Source organism: Cucurbita pepo, chromosome LG09, assembly GCF_002806865.2.
Source record: "Cucurbita pepo subsp. pepo cultivar mu-cu-16 chromosome LG09, ASM280686v2, whole genome shotgun sequence".
In the NCBI taxonomy this organism is placed as follows: Eukaryota; Viridiplantae; Streptophyta; class Magnoliopsida; order Cucurbitales; family Cucurbitaceae; genus Cucurbita; species Cucurbita pepo.
Window position 1 is genome coordinate 3,314,905 of NC_036646.1, and position 25,911 is coordinate 3,340,815.

General features: G+C 37.7%; 3 protein-coding genes across 7 annotated transcripts; 1 reads left to right on the forward strand and 2 right to left on the reverse strand.

Annotated features, from left to right (window-relative positions):
• Positions 1–277: 277 nt before the first annotated feature.
• On the reverse strand, positions 278–6,710 carry LOC111801667 (RNA-binding protein 25-like). Of its 3 annotated transcripts, XM_023685748.1 has the most exons (9): positions 6,158–6,288; positions 5,681–5,766; positions 4,895–4,993; positions 4,160–4,419; positions 3,914–4,066; positions 2,695–3,112; positions 1,820–2,506; positions 1,122–1,705; positions 278–765 (listed from the first exon to the last, which is right to left on the reverse strand). In XM_023685748.1, the coding sequence occupies exons 4-9, from the start codon at positions 4,385–4,387 to the stop codon at positions 514–516; spliced, it is 2,322 nt and encodes a 773-aa protein (XP_023541516.1). In that variant the 5' UTR covers positions 4,388–4,419; positions 4,895–4,993; positions 5,681–5,766; positions 6,158–6,288; the 3' UTR covers positions 278–513. The 3 variants fall into 3 exon arrangements, with proteins under 3 accessions (XP_023541516.1, XP_023541515.1, XP_023541514.1); XM_023685747.1 differs by lacking the exon at positions 4,895–4,993; XM_023685746.1 differs by lacking the exons at positions 4,895–4,993; positions 5,681–5,766 and having other exon boundaries at positions 6,158–6,710.
• A 2,274-nt stretch (positions 6,711–8,984) lies between these two features.
• LOC111801913 (ubiquitin-like-specific protease 1D) lies at positions 8,985–19,934 on the forward strand. Of its 2 annotated transcripts, XR_002816202.1 has the most exons (15): positions 8,985–9,471; positions 11,186–11,237; positions 13,349–13,443; positions 13,580–13,842; positions 14,480–14,528; positions 14,820–14,890; positions 14,988–15,020; positions 15,126–15,221; positions 17,293–17,395; positions 18,116–18,213; positions 18,580–18,702; positions 18,864–18,978; positions 19,067–19,174; positions 19,278–19,576; positions 19,658–19,934. XR_002816202.1 is itself a non-coding variant. In XM_023686142.1 (14 exons), exons 1-14 carry the CDS (start codon positions 9,130–9,132, stop codon positions 19,425–19,427), a joined length of 1,698 nt encoding a protein of 565 aa, XP_023541910.1. In that variant the 5' UTR covers positions 8,985–9,129; the 3' UTR covers positions 19,428–19,934. The 2 variants fall into 2 exon arrangements, 1 of the variants encoding a protein (XP_023541910.1); XM_023686142.1 differs by having other exon boundaries at positions 19,278–19,934.
• Positions 19,935–21,219: 1,285 nt separating this feature from the next.
• On the reverse strand, positions 21,220–25,465 carry LOC111801889 (pre-mRNA-processing factor 17-like). Of its 2 annotated transcripts, XM_023686104.1 has the most exons (2): positions 23,245–25,463; positions 21,220–21,545 (listed from the first exon to the last, which is right to left on the reverse strand). In XM_023686104.1, the coding sequence occupies exons 1-2, from the start codon at positions 24,981–24,983 to the stop codon at positions 21,539–21,541; spliced, it is 1,746 nt and encodes a 581-aa protein (XP_023541872.1). In that variant the 5' UTR covers positions 24,984–25,463; the 3' UTR covers positions 21,220–21,538. The 2 variants fall into 2 exon arrangements, with proteins under 2 accessions (XP_023541872.1, XP_023541873.1); XM_023686105.1 differs by lacking the exon at positions 21,220–21,545 and having other exon boundaries at positions 23,241–25,465.
• Between the last annotated feature and the right edge of the window lie 446 nt (positions 25,466–25,911).

The window sequence follows — 25,911 nt, forward strand, 5'->3', positions numbered from 1 at the left end:
TTTGGGTTTGGCTATTGGCTCTATTGTAACTTGGTTTTGAATCTTTTGATCCTTTACACGACGACTTCTCGAACGAACTATGGATGCTTCGTAACGAAGTGTAACCATATGTTTTGTGAACATTTAGCCTTGCAAAACTATAACTATGTACCATAAACAACTTTCAAAACCTTTTTCTTAGAATCCAAGGACACAGATGTACAACCTATAGAACAGATCTTTTCAAATAAGGTTCTTACGAAACAAATTTTTCGGTCGCTTTCCTAACATTCTCTAGGTTTAAAAAGGAAAGTTTTCTTTCTTTGTTTTGTTAAGCTACAAGTGCAACCTCTCATGGAGACAAAAGTTCGACTATAAATACTAAAAAGAATGAATCTAAAGCATACAATTGAGTAAAATCCCAACAGAGATGTGATCCTATTACCTCAAGAAATGGCCTGAAAGTTCAGAGCCGTGAAAAATATTGGTACAGAGAAAGCACCAATGGGAGCCGACATGCATTGTAAACTTAACTCATGCTTTTGATCTGAAAGCTAGACCAGTTTCTACCTTTTTTATTTCGAAGATAAGCATTCTCCACATCTTCAGAACGAACATTTCAGCTTCTTCATCCAAAATTGACTGAAGCAGCTCCAGCATTTGAGATGCTTTTACGTGTTCCTGAGTACTCGAAACTATGTAATCGACAAGAGTGGTTTCCTCTTCCCCCAAAAACTCTGTTATCTTTTTCGAAATCCACGGTCTCATTCTCTCATGTAATGCATGCTGCAAATAAGCATAACAATGCATTAAATTTTCAGAAATATCTACCTATTATATTTCCCTAAAGATGAACGAAAAAATTAATTAGACAGAACCAGCAGGAATCAGAATATAAGTTTTGACCATGTTCTAACATAGAAAACTCAAGTAAAGAGAATGAAATGAGAAAAGACATGCCAACACCCTAGATTGACAGTATTATTAATGCTATGCACAACTACAAACGTGTCGACTTTGCAATTGAAATTCCACGCCCACATAATCTCTAAAACATATGACACCCAAGTTATTCATGTAACACAGTTCACATTTCAATGACCATAAATATTAAGAAAAAGAGAATCAATGAGACTCCATACCTTTTCATAAATTGCCCAATTTATGTCGTATGAGAATAATTCCTCCTTTGTCTTGGGAATCATATCAATCAACTGTTTCGCATCCAACAGCTTTTTGTTGTCTGGCGTTTTTACTTTATCCAAAACACGGTCTCGCTCCCTATCTCTGTCTGTTGTCTTGTTCTCATCTTTGCTGCGATAGGTATCTTCATCATTTCGGTCTCTATCCCGCTGACTAGATCTTTCACTGGGACGCCTTCCTCGCTCCCTTTCACTGTCAGGCTTCTCTTCTTTAGAATTAACATTTGATATACGTTTTGCAAATTCGGCTGCTGCAGCTAAATTTGGTGGCAGAGCCCCAGTACTAGAAGGCTGCACAGCTTGGAGTTCCTCAGCTGAGTAATCAATTGGAACCAGTGGCCTCATTTTCTTCTCTTTCTGTGCTTCATCATCCTCCTCGTGAAAAACTGAAGGTACAGTAGTCCGTTTTCCAGAACCTACTATACCAAATCCTAACCTTTTTGCAGGCAAGCCTTCACTCTGACGGGTCTCTGATGGTATTATATTTAATTCATCACCACTACCATTTTGTAAAAACCCGTCCCCTGTCACATACCAGATATGTCATTCAAATAATAGAATAGGCAGGTACAAGGTAATCGACATGTGGATTAAAAAGAAAAAAAAGACTTCTTAAAGTTTACATGTAAGACAATTACCTATATGGTTCTCACGGCCCGAGTCAAGCTCAGAATCATGTTCTGAAGTCAAAAATTTAATCTCGTTAGCAGGTTCTTCAGGAAGAACAATTTTCTCGTCGATATTCATCATCTGACCAGGTAGAAGTTTGGGTGGATCTCTCTGTTTTTGCAGCTGTTCCTCCTCGGCCTTTCTTTTGGCCTCGGCAATTTCTTCTTCCTCTCTCTGTCTATCAACTGAATCATCTTCCTTTTCTCTAGACCTCTTCTTCCTCTTTTCCTCCAGAGCACCTCTGCGCCATTTTCTTCTTGAATCATCATCCTCATCATCTTCATCATACATAATCTCTTTCTTCCTTTTACGCTCTTTCTCTTTCTCTCTCTCCTTCTCATACTGCCTCTGCTTTTCTCTCTCTCTTTCTCGATATTCCCACTCTTTAAGACATTCTTCATACTGTCGCTCAATCTCCTCAATCTTTCTTCTTTGTTCCCTGTCTTTCCTAGCTCGTTCCCGCTCTGTCTCCCTTTCATATCTCTCAATTTCCCGCTCCTTGTCCCTTTTTAAATCTCGCTCCCTGTCTCTTTCTCGACTTCTCCTGTCATACCTTCTACTTCTATCAGGTGAGCTTGTTTCAGGCTTGTCGTACTGCTCACTAGTTTGTTTATTGTCGCTAGTTGAATCGTCATCATTTCTATCATCAGCTACATCTGTAAGAGGTTATGAAAATTAAGCAACCCAGCACCGATACTCTTTAAATTTAAGAAAGAAACATAAACTATTTGTAATGAATGAAGACCACGCTATAAACAAATATTGTATATCTACTGTGCAAACTTCTTTAGTTATTCTCATACTACAAAGAGAAGATTTGAACAACCAACTTATGAACACTCACCACTTTTCAAAATATCAACGTCATATTCACCATCTTTCAGTTTAGCAGATGGCTCTGCACTTGAATTTCCAGAAACATCAGCAGTTGTCAGTAGAGGAGGTGGTGGCAGAGGTCTAGACTTCAACCTCTCCTCCAGAGAATTTGTAAGCTTTTCTGATGCCTCTCGATCAGCCTCTCTATCTTCATCACTTAAAACTGCAGAACAGGCAATGTCATGATCTTCCTTTTCCCCTGAATCACGGTCCTCTTTTGAATCCTCTGCAGGGGGCTTTGAAGTTTCATTTTTTGCCACATTCGCTATATCAGCTTCATCTTCCTTAGTCTCTGAAACTTGTGTTTCTTTCAGTTTTTTTGAATTCTCTGCTTTCTTTTCAACATATCGCTTCAGATAATCTCTTGTTGCTTGAGTACCTTTTAGCTGTTCATTAAAAAATTGTGATAAAATTATATTAAAAATAAGTTGAAACTTGAAAGTTGTATATAGAGTTAACATTTGACACCATAAGAAAGAAAGAAAGAAAAACAGACCAGCTTAACTTACTATTTGTTTTACTACCCATCAGAAACAAGTTTAACTTTTAATTTAATGATACCAAACAAAATAAATATCCATACCATTTTTAGGTTGAAAAAAAAAATAATGCTATTATCAAGAATGAAAATCATCAATCCATAATAATATTACTTGGTAGGGAGGGGAAAAAAGCAATATAGAGGACAACCTTGATTATGACTGAATTTTCAGCTCATACAATAACATTACAACAACAAGATAGATCAATAAAAATAAAAAATAAACAGAATCCATGAAAGTTTAATCTGAAAGTCGCAGTAAGGAAGCAGTAGGATAGCAAAAAAAGAAAAAACAAACAAACAGATAACTGTAATGTCTGTTTTTAAGAAGGAATGTCAAGATCAAAAAAAATTTCAAACAAGCATCTTAAATGGTAGAGCAAGAGTGTACCCAGATGTTTTGTAATAATTGTTAAAAAGGTAAGGATTTGGAAGAAGATGAACATTCAAAAACAGAAAATTTTAAATTTATTGATCAACAATGGAAAGGCCGTGACACATCTTAGAGATTCAAATTACTGTGATATGGAAGATGTTAATTCAAACAAAACCAGTAACTTACGTAGTAGATTTATAAAGATCAAATTTTTTAATATTAATAAAATCAAATAGGATATCTAGGCAATAGTAACAAATTCCATCATACCACTAGCTCTTGTCCATCAATGTTTAACTTCGTCAGTAATCGTAGTGCACGAAGAACACCTTCAGCAGACTCAAACTCACAGAATCCAAAGGTTCTAGGAGTTCCATCTGAAGGATCTTGGGCCCGTTTCCAACTCTTCACTGGTCCACATAGCTAAAAGAAACAGATGGATATTGATTATAGCCACTAAATTGAAGATAATGAAAAATAACAGAAGAAATGTAACATGGAGAGTGATTAACCTACCTGAAGAAGGGACAGCATGAAATCATTTTCCACTGATTGAGCAATTCGGCCAATATAAATTGTAGTTTGTGGTTTTTCAGCAGGTGTGACACTTGGGAGAATAGCAGGTCTAACCACAGGAGGGATGATTGGACGAACACCAGGAATCCCTGGAACAGGAGGCCGTGGCATTCCTGGCATCATGCCCATAGCACCAGGTGGGCGTGGAGGAAAAGGTGTCCGAATCATACCAGGAAATGGAGAAGCAAAACGAGGAACTCCTGCACAAAAGAAAAAAAAATATCTTGCCAATGCATCAGAAAATGTTGTCGGACTACTCAAAGCGGTGCTAAAAGTACATAGAATAATATTTTATTAGGATTCATGAATCCCATTACCAAAGTCCCAAGTAAATAAAAGATGGCAGCAAATGAATGAAGCTATCACCAGCTGAATACATTATCTAACCTAATGAAAACGTTCAAATAGTAGCACCAAATTCCTTGAACTGTTACGTAAAATTGTCTTACCTTACTCTTGCAGCCTTATCAAATATCCCGTCCATCAAAAGCAGAATTTTATGATTTAAGAAGCACAACACTTCGAGCAATTCATACACACAGATAATCGATTGAAAAGGGAATAAGTTAATATTTTCTCAAAACTCACTCTCAAATTTCCAAGAGATCCGACTGTGTAGCATAAGGAATCAAAGAAAATGTCAAAAACAATATAATAATTAAGAGAATTTGATACCTTAGAAACAAGGAGAACGAGCACTCAGGTGGTTAACATGGTCTGCTTCTGGCAATTCAAAATCCAGGGACAGTATCCAATATAACTACCAGTAAAATCCTAGTAAATAAACAGGACCAGCCGTATATTATGTAGCAGGGCAAACGGAAAGGCTCTTGAATACTATACTGCTTGTATTGTATACCAAGTTCTCTTATGGGCTTAGAACCAGAACCCCATTTAAAAAATAAAGAAAAAAACCATGCTGAAAGCAAACAAGAATAACAGGCAAATATGAATGAGCNTCCTTCAGATTGCTGTGCCCTAGAGAGTGAAGGTGGGGGAGGGAAGGAAGGAAGGAAGGAACCGTAGAAACGATCTCGGAACCCCTACAGAAGCACGAGGCGAGGGAGATGAAATTGCCTGTTTCTCTTTCAGCGGGTGAGTCTAGCAGGTGACGTATCATTGGTCCACGTGGCGACTTGCGTCACCTACATGGTTACTTTAGTAGATTTGAGTCCAGCATTAGATTGGGCTTTATAGTGAGGAAGCCCGTTGTATTTGGACTCCTTTGGGCCTCGAGGCCCAATAAGCTTACTAAGACGTCTCCATCATTTTTTTTATTTATTTTTGTAAGAATTGTGATAAAGAAAAAAAAATTCTGTTTTTTAATATATTTTTTAAAAAGAATATTAGTTTTAAATCATTTTTAATAGATAAATTTAATTTTGAATATAATTTTTATTAAAAAAAAAATATAAAACATCTTAATAAACCTAATCATATTTTATAAAAAAAAANGCATACCCAAAAAAGGAGTTGTAGTTGGGAGTTCTCTAAGCAATATGAAGCCTTCCAACCTTTTTCACCGTATTCAATCAAGAGACAAGACGCTGTAGGAGAAAACATCCTGTCATCGATACCCTTCATCTAACCAACACGAAAATTTTTAATAGACTCCGAACTTATTTTTTCGAACTCTTTCCCAGGCATCATAACATGCCCTGAACTCTTACTTTGTGTAAACACTTTAAAATTATGTACTTTCTAGTCAAAATCACACGGAAATGAAGGTAAATTTTTGTTCGAAGTCAGACTGTGTTCCAGTTGATAACGAACTTAAAATGAATGCAGCGGGCAATTGACAGCATCAACAAAGAGAATGCTAAACAAAATTACATATAACACAGCGACAATCATATAGATTAAAGAAACTAGTCAAGATTATTACGGAATCACATTGCCAATTGAAGTGTTCGAACAATAGGGATAAAGAAAACCCACCAGGGGGAAGAAATGCTCCTTGAGGAGTAGCAGCTGCGAAACCATTAGGCATAGTGGCGTACGGCCTCATCGCCGGATTTGGAACCTGACCCGGTGGAACTTGATAAGCCATCATCTGTTGAGGCGCTGGAACTGGAACAGCTCCCGTAACGCCACTTGCCATACCAGGAGCAGGCGCCGGAACCGAACTAACACCGGGAGGCTGAACCCCAGGGTTTGGATAGCTTGGGTTCAGCATGCCAGTGCCAGGCATAGGCGAGAACTGATGAACTCCGAGAGGCACCGGCCGAAAAGACGGAGCCGTCGGAGGAACAGCCACAGTACCGGGCGGCGGGCCATACGATAAAGAAGGAGGCGGTTGCGGCGTGGACACCAACGGTGAATGCAAGGTAGGGTTTATTCCAACAGAAATCGTTGCTGGTGGTAACGATTGCGTAGGAGGAAAAGAAGAAGCGGCAGATTCAGGCTTCTTGCCCTGTGGATTGGGGTTTTCGGGCTCGGCAGCTTGAGGATTTGAATCGAGGGTTGCAGAGGAAGAAGAAGAGTCCGCCATGGAAGAAGAGAAAAGATCGGGAGGAAGTCGAAGGCTTCCAGACCAATCCTTCAGATTGCTGTGCCCTAGAGAGTGAAGGTGGGGGAGGGAAGGAAGGAAGGAAGGAACCGTAGAAACGATCTCGGAACCCCTACAGAAGCACGAGGCGAGGGAGATGAAATTGCCTGTTTCTCTTTCAGCGGGTGAGTCTAGCAGGTGACGTATCATTGGTCCACGTGGCGACTTGCGTCACCTACATGGTTACTTTAGTAGATTTGAGTCCAGCATTAGATTGGGCTTTATAGTGAGGAAGCCCGTTGTATTTGGACTCCTTTGGGCCTCGAGGCCCAATAAGCTTACTAAGACGTCTCCATCATTTTTTTTATTTATTTTTGTAAGAATTGTGATAAAGAAAAAAAAATTCTGTTTTTTAATATATTTTTTAAAAAGAATATTAGTTTTAAATCATTTTTAATAGATAAATTTAATTTTGAATATAATTTTTATTAAAAAAAAAATATAAAACATCTTAATAAACCTAATCATATTTTATAAAAAAAAATTATATAATATCGTATTAAATATAATTTATAAAAATTTAAAAAAGAGTAAAGAAGTAAATAAATAAATATATATATATATATATATACACATACGCATATACATACACACGTATGAGTATAAATAGTAGTAGAATGAGTATAAAAATTCTTAGTCACCAACCTACTTGTAAGCTTTTGTCAAATGACCATTTGTTTCCTCGCGAATGAACTCTAGCTAGGGTGAGTATTTATACCGCAGTTTCAGCGAGTATATACTCAAATCTCAACGCATCTCTTCTCCCATATCCTTCCACTTGACTTAACCACCTCCATGACCCCTAAATCCCTTGAAATATCGCCTAACTTTCTTCGTTCGGGCACACGATCATCACTCGATTTACCCACCTCGACGACCCCTAAATCTCTTGAAATATGGCATAACTTTCTCCGCTCGGGCACTCGATCATCACTCGATTTAACCACCTCCACAACTCCTAAATCCCCTGAAATATGGCCTAACTTTCTCTGTTCGAGCACACGATTATCACTCGATTTACCCACCTCCACGACCCCTAAATCCCCTGAAATATGGCCTAACTTTCTCCGTTCGGCCACACGATCATCACTCGATTTACCCACCTCCACGACCCCTAAATCCCCTGAAATATGGCCTAACTTTCTCCGTTTGGCCACACGATCATCACTCGATTTACCCACCTCCACGACCCCTAAATCCCCTGAAATATGGCCTAACTTTCTCCGTTCGGGCACTCGATCATCACTCGATTTACCCACCTCGACGACCCCTAAATCCCCTAAAATATGACCTAACTTTCTCCGTTCGGGCACACGATCATCACTCGATTTAACCACCTCCACGACCCCTAAATCCCTTGAAATGTGACCTAACCTTCCCATTCGGACACACGATTATCACTAGATTTAACCACCTCCACGACCCCAAAATCCCTTGAAATATGACTTAACTTTCTCCATTCAGACACACGATCATCACTCGATTTAACCACCTCCACAACTCCTAAATCCCCTGAAATATGGCCTAACTTTCTCTGTTCGAGCACACGATCATCACTCGATTTACCCACCTCCACGACCCCTAAATCCCCTGAAATATGGCCTAACTTTCTCCGTTTGGCCACACGATCATCACTCGATTTACCCACCTCCACGACCCCTAAATCCCCTGAAATATGGCCTAACTTTCTCCGTTCGGGCACACGATCATCACTCGATTTAACCACCTCCACGACCCCTAAATCCCCTAAAATATGACCTAACTTTCTCCGTTCGGGCACACGATCATCACTCGATTTAACCACCTCCACGACCCCTAAATCCCTTGAAATGTGACCTAACCTTCCCATTCGGACACACGATTATCACTAGATTTAACCACCTCCACGACCCCAAAATCCCTTGAAATATGACTTAACTTTCTCCATTCAGACACACGATCATCACTCGATTTAACCACCTCCACGACCCCTAAATCCCTTGAAATATGGCCTAGCTTTCTCCATTCAGGCACACGATCACCACCTTACATTAGGATGACACCCACAACGTACAACATCGTCTCTGCAACATACTTTTTATATATATATTTGTTCGAACTCTCTTTTTTCTCGAAACAAAAATAAAAATTTTATTAGCCCTAATTTTAATAAACCACCGTTCAATATTGAAGGAAAAAAAAAAAAAAAAAATCCATGGTCATACTAAATGCATGGAGAAAGAAAATTGGAATGAAAAAAGAGAAAAAAAAGACCAAAAGGTCAAAGAAAATTTGTTCGGCTCTGAACGAGGGTAAACTGAGACTGAGAGACAAGGAGAATCGAAGCCATAGCTGAATTCTCTGCTGCACCAGATGCCTATTCATGGCGATGATGGAGCAGGATGAAACGACGAAGAACAAGCCTCTGAATATTGACTGGGACAAGCTGTTCGGCGGCAAGGAAACGGAGCCTCCACTGGAAATAATCGTTCAGCCCTCAATTACGATCTCGAAGCACTTTGAAATGGACTCCGATCGCCAACATTTGTTAAGAGATGAATGCCAGAAGCTTAATGATGCGGAATTGGATGAAAAGATTCGCCGAATGAAGCAATTCTACGAGACTAAGGCTCGCTATTTGCCAGATAACGGGCATAAGTATCTTCGCAATCTGGACCTATCCATGGAAGAGAGGGAATCCAGAAAGCTCCGTCGAGTTGAAAAGGTTTTCCTGTCATGTTTTGATTCAGAATCTCTTATCAATTATTTTTATTGTTCTTCTTCTTTTAATGAATCGTTTGAACTTTGTTTGGAGTTCGATCATCGAGATTTTCATTCAACATACTTCGATGCTACATATCAGTTAAACTCGATTTATTTAGTTATCCTTTTTATAAGGAACGACAATTAATTATTTAAATCGCATGATATAATCAAAGGAGGGGAAGCCTCCCAACAACTTCTGACGAGTTACGAAAAGCTCACCAATTGGAAGAGATATAAGAGGGAAACTGATGAGGTATCTTTTGAGCAAGAACTCGACTGAAGAAGCTTCATAAAAAAAGTATCATAGCCCAACTTCTAGTCCATTAGCGTTCTAAAAATTTGAAAAGTCTTGTTCCTCTCTGACCTTGTTCTTCCGCAAGATTGCACCACCTGCCTTGAGCCACCACGATGTAACCTTTACTTTCAAGAACCCACAAAGGCATTTATCTGGAAGCTCATATTACTGCTCAGGAACATAAAATGATTGTCTAAAGGGTCAAAAAGTCTTCAAATCTTTCCTACCCCAGCACATAGTATCCAGGGAGAGTACTCTATATTGTTTCCTCAGTTCCATCACATTATCTACCTCTTCAAGTTAGGAGGAGTTAGATGACCAAATGATCCAAAGGGTCATTTGTGCAGAAGTCCCACTTTTGGCCACTAGTTCACGACCTCATGTCTGCAACATTAGCAAGGAGCATATCCACCTTGAAATTCATTTGAACCACTCCTCAAATTCCAAGTCATTGAGATCCGTGTAGACCCTTGAGTTTTGCATCTCAATTCTAAATTCTTTGAGATTTGGTATTGAATTTAAGTTTGATCATTTTCATTACAAGGAAGGAATTATCAAAAGAGGTGGCTTTTGGCCATTTATCTTTACAAAATAGATAGAAGGGACGTTCGCTTTTGGAGTCTAAACTCCTCTGGGGTTTCTCTTATAGTTTGTTTTTTTCTTTTTTTCTTTCGGTTTTTGGCAGATCCCTTCCGGCTAGAGTATTTGGAAGGTGAAAGTTCCTAAGAAGGTTCGATTCTTTGTTTGGCTGGTTATCCATGGAAGGGCTAACACCTTAGATAGACTCTGAAGATTTTTGTTTTAGTTGGATAAGTCTTTTTGTTGCATACTTTGTTAGAAGGCGGAAGAAGATCTTGATCATTTGCTATGGAGCTGTGATATTGCTCAAGTTGTTTGGATCTCCTTTTTCGTTGTGTTCAATTTTTAGTTTGTCAGACACATCGAGGAGTTCTCCATCCTCCTTTTCGCTAGAAGGGGCGTTTCTTATGGACTGCAGAGCTTTGTGCACTTTGGTGGGATTTATGGTGTGAGAGTAATAATAGAATCTTTTGAAGGAACAAAAGTTCCCTCATTGTGATATTTTTTCCCTTATCACGTTCTATGTTCCTCTTTGGGCTTTGATGATGAAGGCCTTCGTAATGATCTGGTAGGTCTTATTTTACTTGATTTTACCCTTTGCTTTACTTGAGTTCCTTTTGTGGTTTTGATTTTTTTGTATTGCCTTCTATTCTTTGATTTTTCCTCGATGGAAAGTTCAGTTTTTTTATCTAAAAAGACTAAGGCCAAGTTCTTGTGAGGAAGCATATTATTTCATATGAGGTTTTACTCTACTAACATGGTCCTCATTTAAGATTCTTCTGCTTTTATTATTTATCAGGAAGCTGCTGCATGCGAAAATTGCTCACAGCCAACTACCTCAAGTACAGTTGGTAAGGTTCTGAATCTGGCATTGTAGTTCTCTTTTGATTTATTCTTTTTGCTTTATATACTTGCCTTTAAAACTCCAAATCATATACTGCATAACACTTTGATGGATCTGGAATGGTTGAATGCTCGAATTGTGATGTAGAATGTTTTCATTTATGTGATGCTCAATGTAGTTTTCTCTCTAGTATATAACATTCATGTCTCTTTACTTTAATTTGCTTGTGGTGCATTGCTGTTTTGTAAATTTGATGGTGAGATGCTTGATATTCTGATTCACACTATTGCTTTGTTCGTGTGGAGTTCTGGTTTGAAGATTAATTGGGACAAGTCAGCAATTTGTGGGGTGAATATGGAGGATTCCAAGCTTCTCATGTAGCTTCGCGTTTGAGGTGCAAAGTGGAATATCTTCCATTTAATTAGCCCTTGGTGGTTACCTAAAAAAGAGTAGTTTTCTGGCAACCGTTGTTGGATAAGATATTGAAGAAGTTGGACCGTTGGAAATGTTTTAATCACTCTCAAGGTGGGCGAACATACTCTTTGTAATTCCATGCTTTCAAGTATTCCATTGTATTTTTTATTTATTCCTACTGCCTTCTCAAGCAAGCTTTATCCTTGAAAGAATATTGAGAAATTTCTTTTGGTAAGGCAATGAAGGAGGAAAGCCCACACATTTTGTTAGGTGGAGGCCAGCATCTAAGAACAAATGGATGTAGGGCTATGTATTTGAGTCTTGAAGCATCAATATGAAGCTCTTTTAGCTAAATGGGGGTGGAGATTTATGATGGAAACACATGCTTTCTGGAGGAAGGTGACTGAGAACATACATTGGCATTCACTTTTTGGAAGGCACATTGCTGATAGATATGTTATGAGCCTAAGAAGCCCGTGGATCAGTATCTCATAGATTTGGAAGCAGGCTAATTAGGTTTGAGTTATTCGGTCTCTTTTTTGGATAATATTTGGGCTTGTGATACCCCTTTGAAGGACATTTATCCACGGCTTTTCCTCATCTTCTCATCACCTAATGCGGCTGTGGCTGATTTGTGGGATATGAATGTTTCTCCTTGGAGCCTGGTTTCCAGGAGTTTGAAAAGAAGATATTTAGGATTTTAATTCTCTTTTGGGTATTCTTTCCTCTGAGAAGGTTATTCTTCAGCTGATTCTAGAATTTGGTCTTTGGAGCCATCGAGTTCGTTTTTGGTAAATCTTTGGTAAGAAAGTTATCTTCCTCTTCTCCGTTTGAAAAGGACATCTTCATGGTTATTTGGAAATTTAGAAATGCCAAGAAGAACAACATCCTTCGATGGCAATCTCAACACTTCAGAGTCTTACAGCAGAAATTGACTCATTTTGATCTGATGCCATTGGTGTGCTCACTTTGTTTTGAGAATGGAGATTTTCTCAACCGTCTGTCTTTTTGATTTGTATTAGCTGAATTTTTCAAATTGTTCGAAGTTTTCAAGGTTACTTAAGGCTTTTTTGTAGTCTTTTAATGGATAATTTGGAGCAGCTACTTCTTGGTATGTCATTGCCGGCTAGGTCATGTCTTCTATGGATTAATGCAATAAAAGCTCGTCTTTCGGAGCTTGGGATGGTGAGAAATTCAATGGTTTTTGAGAATAAAGATCTTCCTCATGTTCATCAGCTTGATTCAGCTCGGTTCAAAGCCTCTTCTTGGTGTGTTCTTTCCAAGTCTTTTGTTAATTTTTCTTTATTAGATATCTATTTGCTTTGGGATGTTTTTTTCTTAATCTTTCTCTATAAGCTGTTCTGTTTTATTTTTTCCATATATATTTTGTATTTTCGAGCGTTAGTCTTCTTTCATTTTCATAATAAAAAGTTTCATGCCTTGTTTTTTTTAAAACATTAATTGTGGTTGTAGATTGTGTGCATAAATATTAAATTCTGATCTTTGGTCTGATTGACGAGAATGATAAGTCATAAGAGACATTTTCTCGAATTTTCTAATTGTTTTATCATCACAGAAGTTTCTTATAAAAAAATCCAAAATGTAAAAGGTTACAGTTAGGTTATATGATCCACTACAAAGAAACAGGATCATAATTCAAAATTTGTCAATTAATCATGCCCAAGGGCTTACATCTTTTTGTAGGTTCGTCTTATGTAGCTAGTGAAAAGACTGCTTCATCTTCAGCTGATTCATTGTCCACATTCACTTCTTGTTTTTACCAGAAGTTGGAAGAAAAAGTACTTGCTGTGCCATATAAATATCTGTAACTTTTCAATTTCCTTCAGTCTTCTACATAAAATAAATACCTGTTACTTTTCTATTTACTTCAGTCCTTGATGTAATTTTTTTGTGCATTTTAACTTTTTTGAGCAGACAGAATGCAATAGTAGTGCCTTCAGTCAAGATCTATCAATTTTGGGACATTGTGATAATCAGAGACAAAGATGTAATGGTAGATTATCTCCAAGAGTAAAACACAAGGGTCAAGCATCAGCAAGACAGCAGCCATTCAAATGTGCCATTAATCTTTCTACTGATGTACACGAAAAAGTTTCTTCAGTTACCGCTCAAAATTGTAAAATTCCCAATGATTTAGATTCTCACGTTAGTGAAAGGCTGCCTGGCTGTTTACGGAAGTAAGTACTTTAACCATCCTTCTTTGACTACTTTTTTGGGTTTTCCCCACTGGAATCTTAATGCTGAGCAGATGTAGAACTGGAAGCTGGCTTGAGAGGGCAGTTTACATTTTTGTCCTAGTAAAATATACAACTTTATGCAATACAAGAATCTACTACTATAGCATTAGAGATGGTTGGACATGAATATTAGTTACATTCGTTGTATGTTTCAGTACTCTATCCATGCATTTAGATGAGTTAAAATGACCTCTTGCATGCAACTAACTTGAATCAACTATTTAGACCATCCAAATCCCATTATCCAGTCTTTTTCACACCCTGATTTTTTCTTTATAGTTTTTTCTCTCCAACCAAATTTCCTACAAAGAAGCCCTTACACCATTGAGCCGAGCCACATCATTTTAGCATTTCTCTTAAAAGGGAAGGCCAAAAAATAAAATGAATAAAATTAAGTATCCAGTTGAACTAGAAAATGTAAAATGTTAGCCCATCTATTGTCATTCTTAAAAGTCCGTGATGTCACAGTTGACCTAAATAATCAGTAACAGTTTGAACTTCTCTCAGTTAGTTTTTCAGATTGCACTAGCCTTTCCTTGGTTCATGTGCTCACATTATTTTGGCCCTTTCTTTGCAGGAAGGATGCTTCTCAAGTTCAGGATTCAGATAATTCAATGCCCAGAAAGGTACATTTTGAATGCTACCATTTGTTGGGTTTATTTTCTTTCATCCTTGTGGCTTTGATGCATAAGGAAAGATGAACCCTGTTGTTATAATATTCTTATCATTCAACCTAGTAGTTTGGTATAGAGTGTTGTGGGTGGTTTTTATCTCTATGTTTTATGGAAAATGGCTCTCTTAGAAGGTCTTTTTTCTAAGTAGAAACTGAAAAATCATTTCAAGATGGCATTTGTGTTGCCCTTATGTTGGATGTTCTTTATGATACTTCATCCAGTTGATGTGATTTCTCTCTACAGGGGCAGACCATTGTAGTTGTAGACGAGGAGGAAGCTTTGGCAATGAAAATACCAGAGCATGATGACAAACGGTAAACTTAACGTGCTTGTTCTTTAGGCCATTGACATGCAGATCTGCTTGGACAATTTTATGATTCTAGCTTTGATTTTCATTTTCTGGATTTTCAGCATGAAAGAGGCCAAGATCTACTACCCATCGCGGTATACAACACTTATCCATATTATTAATGTTTTAAGTGTCTTTTCTTTGAGTTTGTGATTCTATGCAAGAGGTCTTTTATCATATATTCTATTGACTATTTGCAGGGATGATCCAGAATCCGTTGAAATTTGTTTTGAGGACATAAATTGTCTTGATCCAGAGGGTTATTTGACATCCACGATCATGAACTTTTATATTCGGTTAGTAGAGCTCTATTTGGACTTGTGGAAGTGATTAACTTGACGTGTGACAAATTGAACTCCACATTTTTTTCTTGTCCTCAATGAACTTTGATATCACAAAAACTCATGGGGTTTACTTTTCTTTTTCTTATAATTTGAAATAAGTTCTAGTTGTTTCGCTGGAACTTTAGCTGTTTTCTATGTTTAGAAGGGGTTTTCCCTCCTCTCGAGGCATAACTTGACTTACCTTTCTTTTTCTGGTTTACTTTTATCTTGTTTTATTTTGAATTTCAAGTTTGGGATGCACCTTTTCAATATGTAATGTTTGTCAACGGTGATTTAAAAGAAAATTGGGGACTTTTTTCCTTCCTTCATTCCCACTAAAAAAAAGCGATTGAGAGTGGATTTCAGGTTCGATAGTGTCAAGAAGGTATTAGACCCTTACTCACCTATTCAACGTCTAGAAGTGCCTTGAACCCCTTTCCTAGTCCAATCGAAAAGGAATGACCCATATTTACTCACAATGATCTTTTGCAAAGGGAATTAGACTTGAGATGGAAAAATCATAGCCATTTAGCCAAAAACGCTCTGTTGGGGACCTAGGTTTAGTTACTACCACCCATTTTACAAAGTGTGACACTTTTCCTTCTTCAAACCCTTCTTAAGGAAAAACTCTCATGAGCTTTTCAATAGACTTACTCATAGTCACCAGAACCCTAAAAAGGGACATAGCTCGAGAAACCACTGTACACAACTTGAATAAGAGTAAGTCTACCCCCTTTCAAAAATAACTCTTCTTCCACAAAAGAGATCGTTGCAAATCTTGCTCACCATCGGATCCCAAAATAAATTGTTTCCAGAACAATGACCCAAAGTCAAACTTAATTAAGACAAAAGGAAACAACCCAGCCAACTTAACTTAACTTCATCGCAGTTTAGACCCCAGAGTTGACATTTGATTCTATTGATATCAGCCCTAACATAGCTTCAAAGGAAGCCAAAATTTGTTCAGATTTATGAAAGATTCTTCATTGCAAAAACAAAAGAGTATTGTATCATCAAAAAACTAATGAGAAAGAGAGAAATCATCGCTCCCAACCTTAAAACCTAGTACACTCAACCCCTCTCGATACCCTTCTACTGAAAATGTCCACAGCCAATAAGAAGAGGAAGGAAAAGAGAGGACCCTGTCTAAGGCCTCTCAAAGCATGAATCTACCCTTAGGCCTTCTGTTGACGAGGATAGAATACCTGACCGATCTCACACATCTCCAAATCACAATCTCCACTTGAGCCCAAACCCTTTGCAAGAACTCTATCTAATAAAATCCTGTCTACATGATCATACACTTTCTCAAAAATCAATCTTAAACATGACAACCTCTTGATTGCAAATTCTATAATCTTCTATAGCTTTGTTGGCAATAAGAGCTTGATCGAAGATTTGTATCTCTGTGATAAACACCCCATGCATCTCTGCCGTTGTCGAGGGGAGGACCTTGAGTAACCTGATAACAAACATTTAAAAGTAATTATTTTGTAAACACTATAAGGCTAATATGTCTTAAATCCTCCACCTTATTTGCTCTATCCCCAAAGGTTTCGTTATAGAACTCCCCAAGACTGACCTGTCCGAGAGAGATATGGGATACCAATCCAACCCCTCCAAGAACGGCTTAGGACCAATCCACCAGCCATAAAGCAAAGAATAAAAAAATTGGGTCTCCTCAATCTCTTTGTCCTCTGCAGAAGTGCACCCGCATTGTTTTCCAGAAAACCAATAAAATTTCTTTTTTGTTCTCCCATTAGCGACTCTATGAAAGTAGGCAGCATTACCATCCTCATCCTTGGCCCATTTCACTTTAGCTTTCTGCCTCCAGCTCACCGTTTCCCTTCTAACCACCTCCACAAACTCAGCCTTAACTGAGAGACACTCCTCCTTAAGGGCCGCACATGCTATATATGCTGGATATCATTGCTATAGTCTGTTTGTCTTTACTGTTACATTTTATTTTTCTTTTTTTCTTTTAGTTGAAATTTTTGGTATTGATGCAGTTTGTGTTCTATGTGCGACTTCCCTCCTTATGTAGGTATTTACAGCAGCAAGCATTTTCAACAAAGAAGGTGATATGCAATTATCACTTTTTCAATACCTATTTTTACGAAAAGCTAAAGGAGGCTGTATCAAACAAGGTAGTCCTAATTCCTACACACTATTATCAAGGGTGTTTCAATTCCTTTACTTCTTAGTGATTGTTTCATTTTTTCTCGAGAGGAATCTATAATACTATGGTGCCACAGTTTCTGTTAACATACCCCCAAGGTGAGGCCAGAGCCTGCCTGGATGCACAATTTAAGGATCAAATAACACATCCGTAGAAAATAGTACCTTTAGGAGTATAAATATAGAAAATTATTGCGTCTTATATAAGTCATTTATAAGAAAAGGAGGTAAAAATTATACTTGCATTTAGAGAATGAGGGGCAAAATATTAGTGTGTAAAGAAATATGTGAACTTTATTGTGATGCACTAAGGAGGCTCACACCCAAGCTAGACTACCTTGTCAGACATGAGGCATGCATCTGGCTGACACACCTAGGTGTATGGTTTTAATCAATGACCTATTTTTATTGCTTTTATACACTTCATTTAGTAGATATGGAAACGCACATCGGCATGTGATGGCATGTGATGCAAAATGTTACGGTTACATGACCTGTAACATATATGATGTTATATCATATGAAGAAAAGCTGAAACATATAACAAAGATGTCAAACCCGCACCCAAAATAGCACCTTAGGATTTTTGTTTGGGAGCAATATCATGCCTCATCTTCCTTCATAAGTCGTCCTTATCTTTTCATGGTTAATGAAGTTATTCTTGATTTTGAATATTTTGACATGTTTAGGGGAAGGATAGAGAGAATTTTTTCGTCAAGTTCAGAAGGTGGTGGAAGGGCGTTAATATATTTCAAAAGGCATATGTACTGATTCCAATCCATGAGGAGTAAGTTTCTATAATCAACTCTTTTATATCTAGATGTGCAATAACTTCTCTCTGAGTTAATGGCGCTATCAGTGCATGCTATTATTTATTTAGCTATTCTCGTTCCCCGTGAATGTGTTGAATCTCATCACATTGATCAACGATTGTGCTATTTATTTCCTGTAGACATTGTCTGTAACTTTTCAATTATTCCTGTTACTGGCCACGTTGGGCTGGTCCCATGGCCAAAGGGCGAGCTTCAAATCAACTGCCTTGATCATCTAGGATATTATGTCCTACGTGTCAGTGTTGGGCTGGTCGGTTTTAAAAAGAATCCTGTATGGTGCCCAGAATTTTGATTTGATCTTTTGGTTTGTGATGTGTCAGTCTCCACTGGAGTTTGGTGATTATATGTTTTCCACAGAAGGAAGATGAATCCGGACCCATTATACTTCATTTGGATTCCCTGGGACTTCACTCTAGCCGATCCGTTTTTGATAACATTAAAAGGTATGTAAGCCCCTAACCATTTCTGGAAATTTTTTTATCACCACCCACGTTGGTGAAATTTATATTATTGTCTGATTTGTTTTCTGGACCTTCTTTTAGATATAATGTTAAAATGTTCTTAAAAATGATTAAGATCTAATTGAATAAATTGTGATCTGTAGCTTTATAAAAGAGGAATGGTGCTACTTGGATCGAGAAGTTGCTTGTTTAGATCTTCCAATGCCATATAGAATATGGAAAAATATCTCTCGGAGAATTGAAGAGAAAATAATCCAGGTAGTCTCCATGCTCTTATTAGTTATGTTTTCCTTCATGAACTCAATAATTTTAAATCATTTTTTTGTATCTTGGATCCCGTCATCAGGTTCCGCAGCAAAAGAACGACTATGACTGTGGTCTCTTTGTTCTATACTTCATCGAGCGCTTCATTGAAGAGGCTCCTGATAGGCTAAAAAGGAAGGACTTGGATATGGTATTTATGCTTATGAACTGACTTTTATAATCCGAACCATGCTCCTCGAATGCACGATTGACGTTACATGACACGATGTGGTGTTTTGCTCATGAAATCTCAGTTTGGCAAGAGGTGGTTCAAACCCCAGGAAGCTTCCAGCTTGAGGACGAGGATAAAATGTCTGCTCAAAATAGAGTTCCAAATTTTGAAAAGGCAATGCCTTGCAGGTTCTGTTGATAGCTCCTCCTCAGATCATGCTCCAAAACAATGAATTAGCAGGTCGCTTTACGCAAAATGGTGCACATTGTTACAAGTAGTAGTTCACTTGGGATTCACTCAGGCTGTGCTATCGTCGATCGCGCTTGGCTAGTGAAGCTAAAGCCATCTTACCGTTCTCGTCTAGCAGCCAACTGATCTTAGGTATGATATTCGAAAAAACTCAGAAATTTAAATCCTCAATAAGTGTTTGCAATAGGTTGAAATTATGTCGTGGGTTGTTAGGGTCGCATCACAACACTAAGAAATCGAGTTAGACGAGCTAGGAAAGGCTATCACTTGACTGGAATTCCCAGTGAACATATACCTAAACCTTTGGCTTTAGACCATTTTGTGGAGTGGACTTGGGGAGTAAATTTGTTCATAGGATCGTTGTGTTTCTATTGAGTGACGGCTCCTACCCTCCTTGCTTGATGCATACAAAAATCAAACCTGTAATCTATGATTCTTAACAATATTATTCTGAAAATACTTTATTAACATCTATAGGTATTAACATCTATAGACCCCTGTCGAATCAAATTTAAATGTTAGTCTTTAAAGTTCGTAGCATAGTTCTAACTAGTTGATGACTTGACTTAATAGAACGGAACGGAGTATGGACTAAATTGTTGTTTGTTGTTGCGGATTGTTGACAGGTCGATTTGTTTTAGCACATGCCAAATAAGTTGACATTTTTTATTTTATTTTTGAGTAAAAACTAAAGTGAAAATGATGGAAATCTATGAAGTGATTCCTCTATTTTGCTAGTAGGTCAGCTCACTTCCTTTTTCTCAGGGTTCTCCCATGCCAGTTACGAACAGTTTTTCCTAAAGTGACGAAAGGTGGTATAAATCTTTCCATTTTCAATTCGATCCGTCGTCGAGCTATTTACTCGATCACGTATATTTTTGGAACGTTTCTAAGGGACAAATAATCAATTTGGAAGGAATTTATTGTAAACTTTTTTTTCGATATGAATCTATCTAATTTAGAGGAGAAGTATCTCAATTTTAATTCAAACATGGAAAAAATGAAGTCTCTGAACGAGATGATGCTGTCCATTGAATCTACGAAAGAATTTGTAAATTTACGAGAGAATTTGTATCCATTGAATCTACCGAAAAACATTGAACGAGATAATGCTGTCCATTGAATCTACGAAAGAATTTGTAAATTTATGAGAGAATTTGTATCCATTGAATCTACCGAAAGACATTGAATGAGATAATGTTGTCCAAATGTTGTCCATTAAATCTACAGAAAGACATTGAACGAGATAATGCATTGAATCTACAGAAAGACATTGAACGAGATAATGCTGTCCATTGAAACTACGAGAGAATNCAGTAATAGCCATGAGATCCCAGTTGGTTGGGGAGGAGAATGAAACAAACACCCTTTATAAGAGTGTGAAAACCTCCTCCTAGCATACGCATTTTAAAAACCTTGAAGGAAANATTTGTAAACTTTTTTTTATTTACATCGAATAGTTATTGATTGTTATAAGAGTAAATCGAATAGTTATTAAGAAACAATCACAACCTATCGTTAGTAATGCCATTTAGTAGGGTTTTTTTTTTCTTTTTTCTTTTTCTAACATTTGAGACTATAAAATTTTACCGAAAGTTTCAATTTTAACTTAATTTCCATGTAATTAAAACAAAATAACGTGTCACCAACCCACGTTCATAGATAACCGCTCTATTAGGCTAAGGTTAACTCGAGGGCTATTTAAAAGTCTTTTTGCAAATCTCGAGCATCTCTTCTGAAACATCAAGTACCAAGTAGTAAGAGACATCAACTTCTTAGGGACTAAAAACTCATTTGTCCCGCAATCAATAACTTAATGACCTGTATGTAAGTGTACAAGTGAATTGTTCAGTTCTACGCAAAAGCAGGCAACATAAAGTGTACTACTGCACCATAAGAGTGAAAGAAGTAATTTTGTATTAATTCAGTATACAAAAATGTAAGAAACTAAGAGTACAATGAACTTGGGATGATAACTAAAACTAAGATGATGCAACACAAAATTCAAGGTAAAGTGTACACTTCAGAGGCCAAACGTCTCAGGCGCATAGCTTTCTCAGTCAATCACAGCGCTAATATGTCAAGAGCTCTAATCTAGTCCCTGCATTCCACAAATATGGATATTAATCTTCTATAGGAACAAAAACTAGCAAGAGCGGAGCAGAGATCATTCCACAACTATTCCCAATGATGAACTCTTTCCCAATGTCTCATTCAATCATGTGTCAATCAAACAGTAAAAGAAAGATGAATTACAAGCTGATATGACAAGTATATGAAAAATAGTAATGGCCACGAGATCCCACATTGGTTGGGAGGAGAACGGAGAACGGAGCACACTTTATAAGGGTGTGAAAACCTCTTCCTAGCATATGCGTTTTAAAAACCTTGAAGGGAAGCTCGAAAAATGGTAATAACCATGAGATCCCACGTCGGTTGGGGAGGAGAACGAAACACTCTATATAAGGGTGTGGAAACCTCTTCCTAGCATACGCGTTTTAAAAACCTTGAAGGGAAGCTCGAAAAACAGTAATAGCCATGAGATCCCAGTTGGTTGGGGAGGAGAATGAAACAAACACCCTTTATAAGAGTGTGAAAACCTCCTCCTAGCATACGCATTTTAAAAACCTTGAAGGAAAGCTTGAAAAATAGTGATAGCCATAAGATCCCAGTCCCTAAGGGTGTGGAAACCTCCTCCTAGCATACGCGTTTTAAAAACCTTGAAGGGAAGCTCGAAAAATAGTAATAGTCATGAGATCCCACATCGGTTGGGGAGGAGAACGGAACACCCTTTATAAGGGTGTAGAAAGCTCTCCCTAGCATATGTATCTTAAAAACTTTGAAGGGAAGCCCGAAAGGGAAAACTCAAAGAGGACAACATCTACTAGCGGTGGGCTTGAACCGTTGCAAACCGGCTACCTTTTTTTCATGAATAAGAAAATCATCCAGAATGATTCATACTCGCTGAAAGCTAGAGTCGGATAAGGTGAATAGTAGAACTAATTTTATTGTAGGAGAAGAACAGGAATGACTAATGACTAATGGCTACTTCACTTGAGGAAGAAAACCATTCAGAACGATCCATACTTACCGTACGTTACATGTTCAAGAATATGAATGGTAGAACAAATTTTATTATCGAGGAATCTAAAAATTTAGCAGCATAACAAAATCTAAGAATCACATGACAAAGGCAGGAGGTGTAGAGTAACAAATACAAATCAGTTAAGCATTAAAACAAAAAGATTTGGTCAAAACTACTTAGGCTTTTCTATCAAATCAAAACTTCAGTTGCTACCACAGGCAAAAACCATTTGGTCCTAGCCGTGACAATTACTGAAGGCATGAAAATCTTTACCAAAATATGGATATTCCACAATAACTGTGAAACAATGGATTCACTAGCAGAAAATAATACCCAAACTCCAAAGTTTAGTTCCTATCAAGTCCTTTGACAACTAAAGCTAGTTCCCAAAACAACAGAAAATGACTTCAAATATTGAAGCCAGTTGTTTTGGTGCCTCGTGAAAACCCGGGTCGGTCCTCCATTCATCCTACCAGAGGTGTGGATAACGAGGCCATCGGGTAATAAAGTTGCATTCAAATACTAAAAAGCTGGGCCAATAGGAAGATCTCAATAAAAAAAACACCAAAGGCAGCAGAGAAATCGAAATTTAATGAACATTTGACGATCATACTGCAGAGCCATTGAAAAGAAATATGACATAGTGAAGGATAAAAGAAAGATGAATTAGCATAACCTCCATTAAACATTTATAAGAATAAAGGGATTTACTTACCAATACTTTATCAGTCCATCCCAGCCACACGTTGCTACTTTACTCTGTTCTAATGGATGCCACTCACAGCCAATGCATACTCCTTCGTGACACTTGAGAGTTCTGAATACCTTGCAGGTTTTCCAGTCCCAAAACCAGCATTTACCCTCACCATCACCAGACATAACAAAGCGTCCATCTGGTGAAAAATTGACCTGACAAGCGTATCCTGCCACAATGTGGCCAGCAAACCTCTTCTTCTTGTTTAGCTGAAATCTCTCCCTAGTGCTATAGATAAGAATTTGATTGTCTAAACTCTGTGCTGCAAGCCAATTCGTATTGGGGTGTACCGATATGGAGGGCATGGAATGCATATGAGGCTCACTAATATACTTAATAACAACAGGAATCCCATATTCCCAAACACGGAGCGACTTGTCGTCACTTGACGTGACAAACCTCCTATTATTGTCTACAAATGTAATGGTATTCACTGCTCCTAAATGTTGATCGTACTCTTGAGTAATCTGCCCTGTGTTCATATCCCACTGAACGATCTTCTTATCACTCATCCCTGCCAGCAAAATATTCTGCTTATCATCATCAGGATTGAGCTTAACTACATAAGGAATTTTCCCGGTGGAGAAGGTTGATATCACTTGCCCTGTTTCTGTATCCCAATACTTAATCTTTTTATCATACCCAGCAGTCAAGAACTTGGACCCATCGTTACAAAACGAAATATCCCGAACTGCCTGAGAGTGACCCATGTAGGTTCTCATACATTTCCCAGAATTGAACACATCCCATATCTTCACCTTGGTATCCATACCCGCTGAAAGAATCAAATGACCATGTTTAGGGAAGAATCTAATAGCAGATACACCCTTTGTGTGCCCACTCCATGTATGCACCAATCTTTTCGGTATATAACAATGATCATTTGTGGCCTTGGCGTCCTTCGGTGGTGCAATCCAAGATCTACCCTGATAGTCCCTCTCCTCTTTACCATGAAAAGTACTCTTATCTGCTGTAACTTCTCCCTTCTCACCACCTTTCTCTTCACCTTTCTTCTTTGCATACTCTTCTGCGTACTTCTTCTGCTCCTCAGTTAGCTCAGTTTGCAGACCTTCCTTCTTCCCAGACCAAGGGCTCTTCCTATTCTTCATCAACCACACATCACTCGCCGGGTTATCAACTTCAGCCGGGTTCAACTCCATTTCCACATCCTCACTCTCACTCATTTCTTTCTTCTTCTCAATCTTCCGCTTCTTTTGCTCATGCTGTGGAATGTTATACACGGATATGGCATCATTCTTCTGCAAAGCCTCCATATCCCCAATGAAATTGTTTCCAGCAGAAGCTGAAGGGTCAGCAGCATATCCATATTTGTGGAAAGTGTTGTACTGCTCATCAAATACAAATGGCTCAATGGACGCATCCTCAACAAAGCCAAGCTTATGGTTTCTCATGCCCTGTGCAATGCCATCCTTGGCATAGGGATGAGATGGCCCGAGAATGGGCGCCCAGAGCTGGTCGTAGGTAGGGTTGAAGGCAACTAGATGTTGAGTTGGGTCTATCGGCTTAGATAATGTCCTGTTGGCGTTGGCCACCGTAAGAGCCAACATTGTATCATCAACCTTGGGCGCCGAGGTTTTGGAGGGGAGGAGCCGCGGCGGAGAGGCTTCCGGTGAAGATGTAAGCTGTTTAGGGCTTCCATCATCGTCGTTTTGATCTGTGTACGACTGGAGAAGATCCATAAGTACAATTCCCCAAAGCTAGAGAGAACAGAGAAACACAGAAAACCCCCTGATTTACACCCTTCCACAGCTCAGACCGAATCTTCCCCTGGAACTGAATCAACAAAAATCTATACTACTCTTCCGTCAAGATCCAATTACACACGGTTCCACAATTCTTCCCAACCAAATAAAACCTCTTCCCCCCGCTTCTGAAGCTAAGGAAGAGATTCAATGGCCGAAACTTAACCGAAAAACAGATTAAACAAACGATGAATCAGAAAAAGAGAGGGAGAATGAACACGAAGATATTCAATTACCTCATGCTAGGGTTTGCAAGATCGGATCATATCAAATCAAGCGGCCGAATCGAAATTAACCCCAAACAAAATGGCAAATTAGATTTGAGCTTAATCCACAATAATCTTGCAACTCAAATCTTCCGGCACTCGATTTAATATCTATTAAGGTAAAGGAAAGAGATTTTTTTTTTTTTTTTTTTACATGAACTATATGAAATTTAAAATTTTAAAAATTATTTTTATCATTGTATTATCTTCTTATAAAATATTATTAAACTCATACGACATTTTATATTTTTTAATAAAAATTCACTAATACCCTTAAAAATATTAAAATATATATATATTTTTTTATTACTTAAAAAAATATATTTATGAAATTTTAAAAATAATATTAATACCCTTTTTAACTTTATTACAATTTTTTTTTTTTTAAATTTTTCCGTCAATATATAAATAAAAATAATTTATCGACATTTCATAAATTATCTCAATTTTTAAACGTTACGTGTAAAAATTTAGGAATATTTTTTTAATTTTTTTAAAAAATTTTAATACGGTATTTTTAGATATATATATATATATATATATATATATATATATATATATATATATATATATATATATATATATATATATATATATAT

Excerpts from the sequence above, each read along its gene's own strand:
- LOC111801889 (XM_023686104.1), bottom strand. The coding sequence starts at position 24,983 with ATGGATCTTCTCCAGTCGTACACAGATCAAAACGACGATGATGGAAGC.
- LOC111801913 (XM_023686142.1), top strand. The coding sequence starts at position 9,130 with ATGGCGATGATGGAGCAGGATGAAACGACGAAGAACAAGCCTCTGAAT. Across the intron at positions 14,529-14,819 it reads ATAATTCAATGCCCAGAAAG|GGGCAGACCATTGTAGTTGT; the intron begins GTACATTTTGAA and ends TTCTCTCTACAG. Across the intron at positions 15,222-17,292 it reads ATCATGAACTTTTATATTCG|GTATTTACAGCAGCAAGCAT; the intron begins GTTAGTAGAGCT and ends CTCCTTATGTAG.
- LOC111801667 (XM_023685746.1), bottom strand. The coding sequence starts at position 6,710 with ATGGCGGACTCTTCTTCTTCCTCTGCAACCCTCGATTCAAATCCTCAA. Across the intron at positions 4,420-6,157 it reads AGGAGCATTTCTTCCCCCTG|GAGTTCCTCGTTTTGCTTCT; the intron begins GTGGGTTTTCTT and ends TCTTTTGTGCAG. Across the intron at positions 2,507-2,694 it reads CGTTGATATTTTGAAAAGTG|ATGTAGCTGATGATAGAAAT; the intron begins GTGAGTGTTCAT and ends AACCTCTTACAG.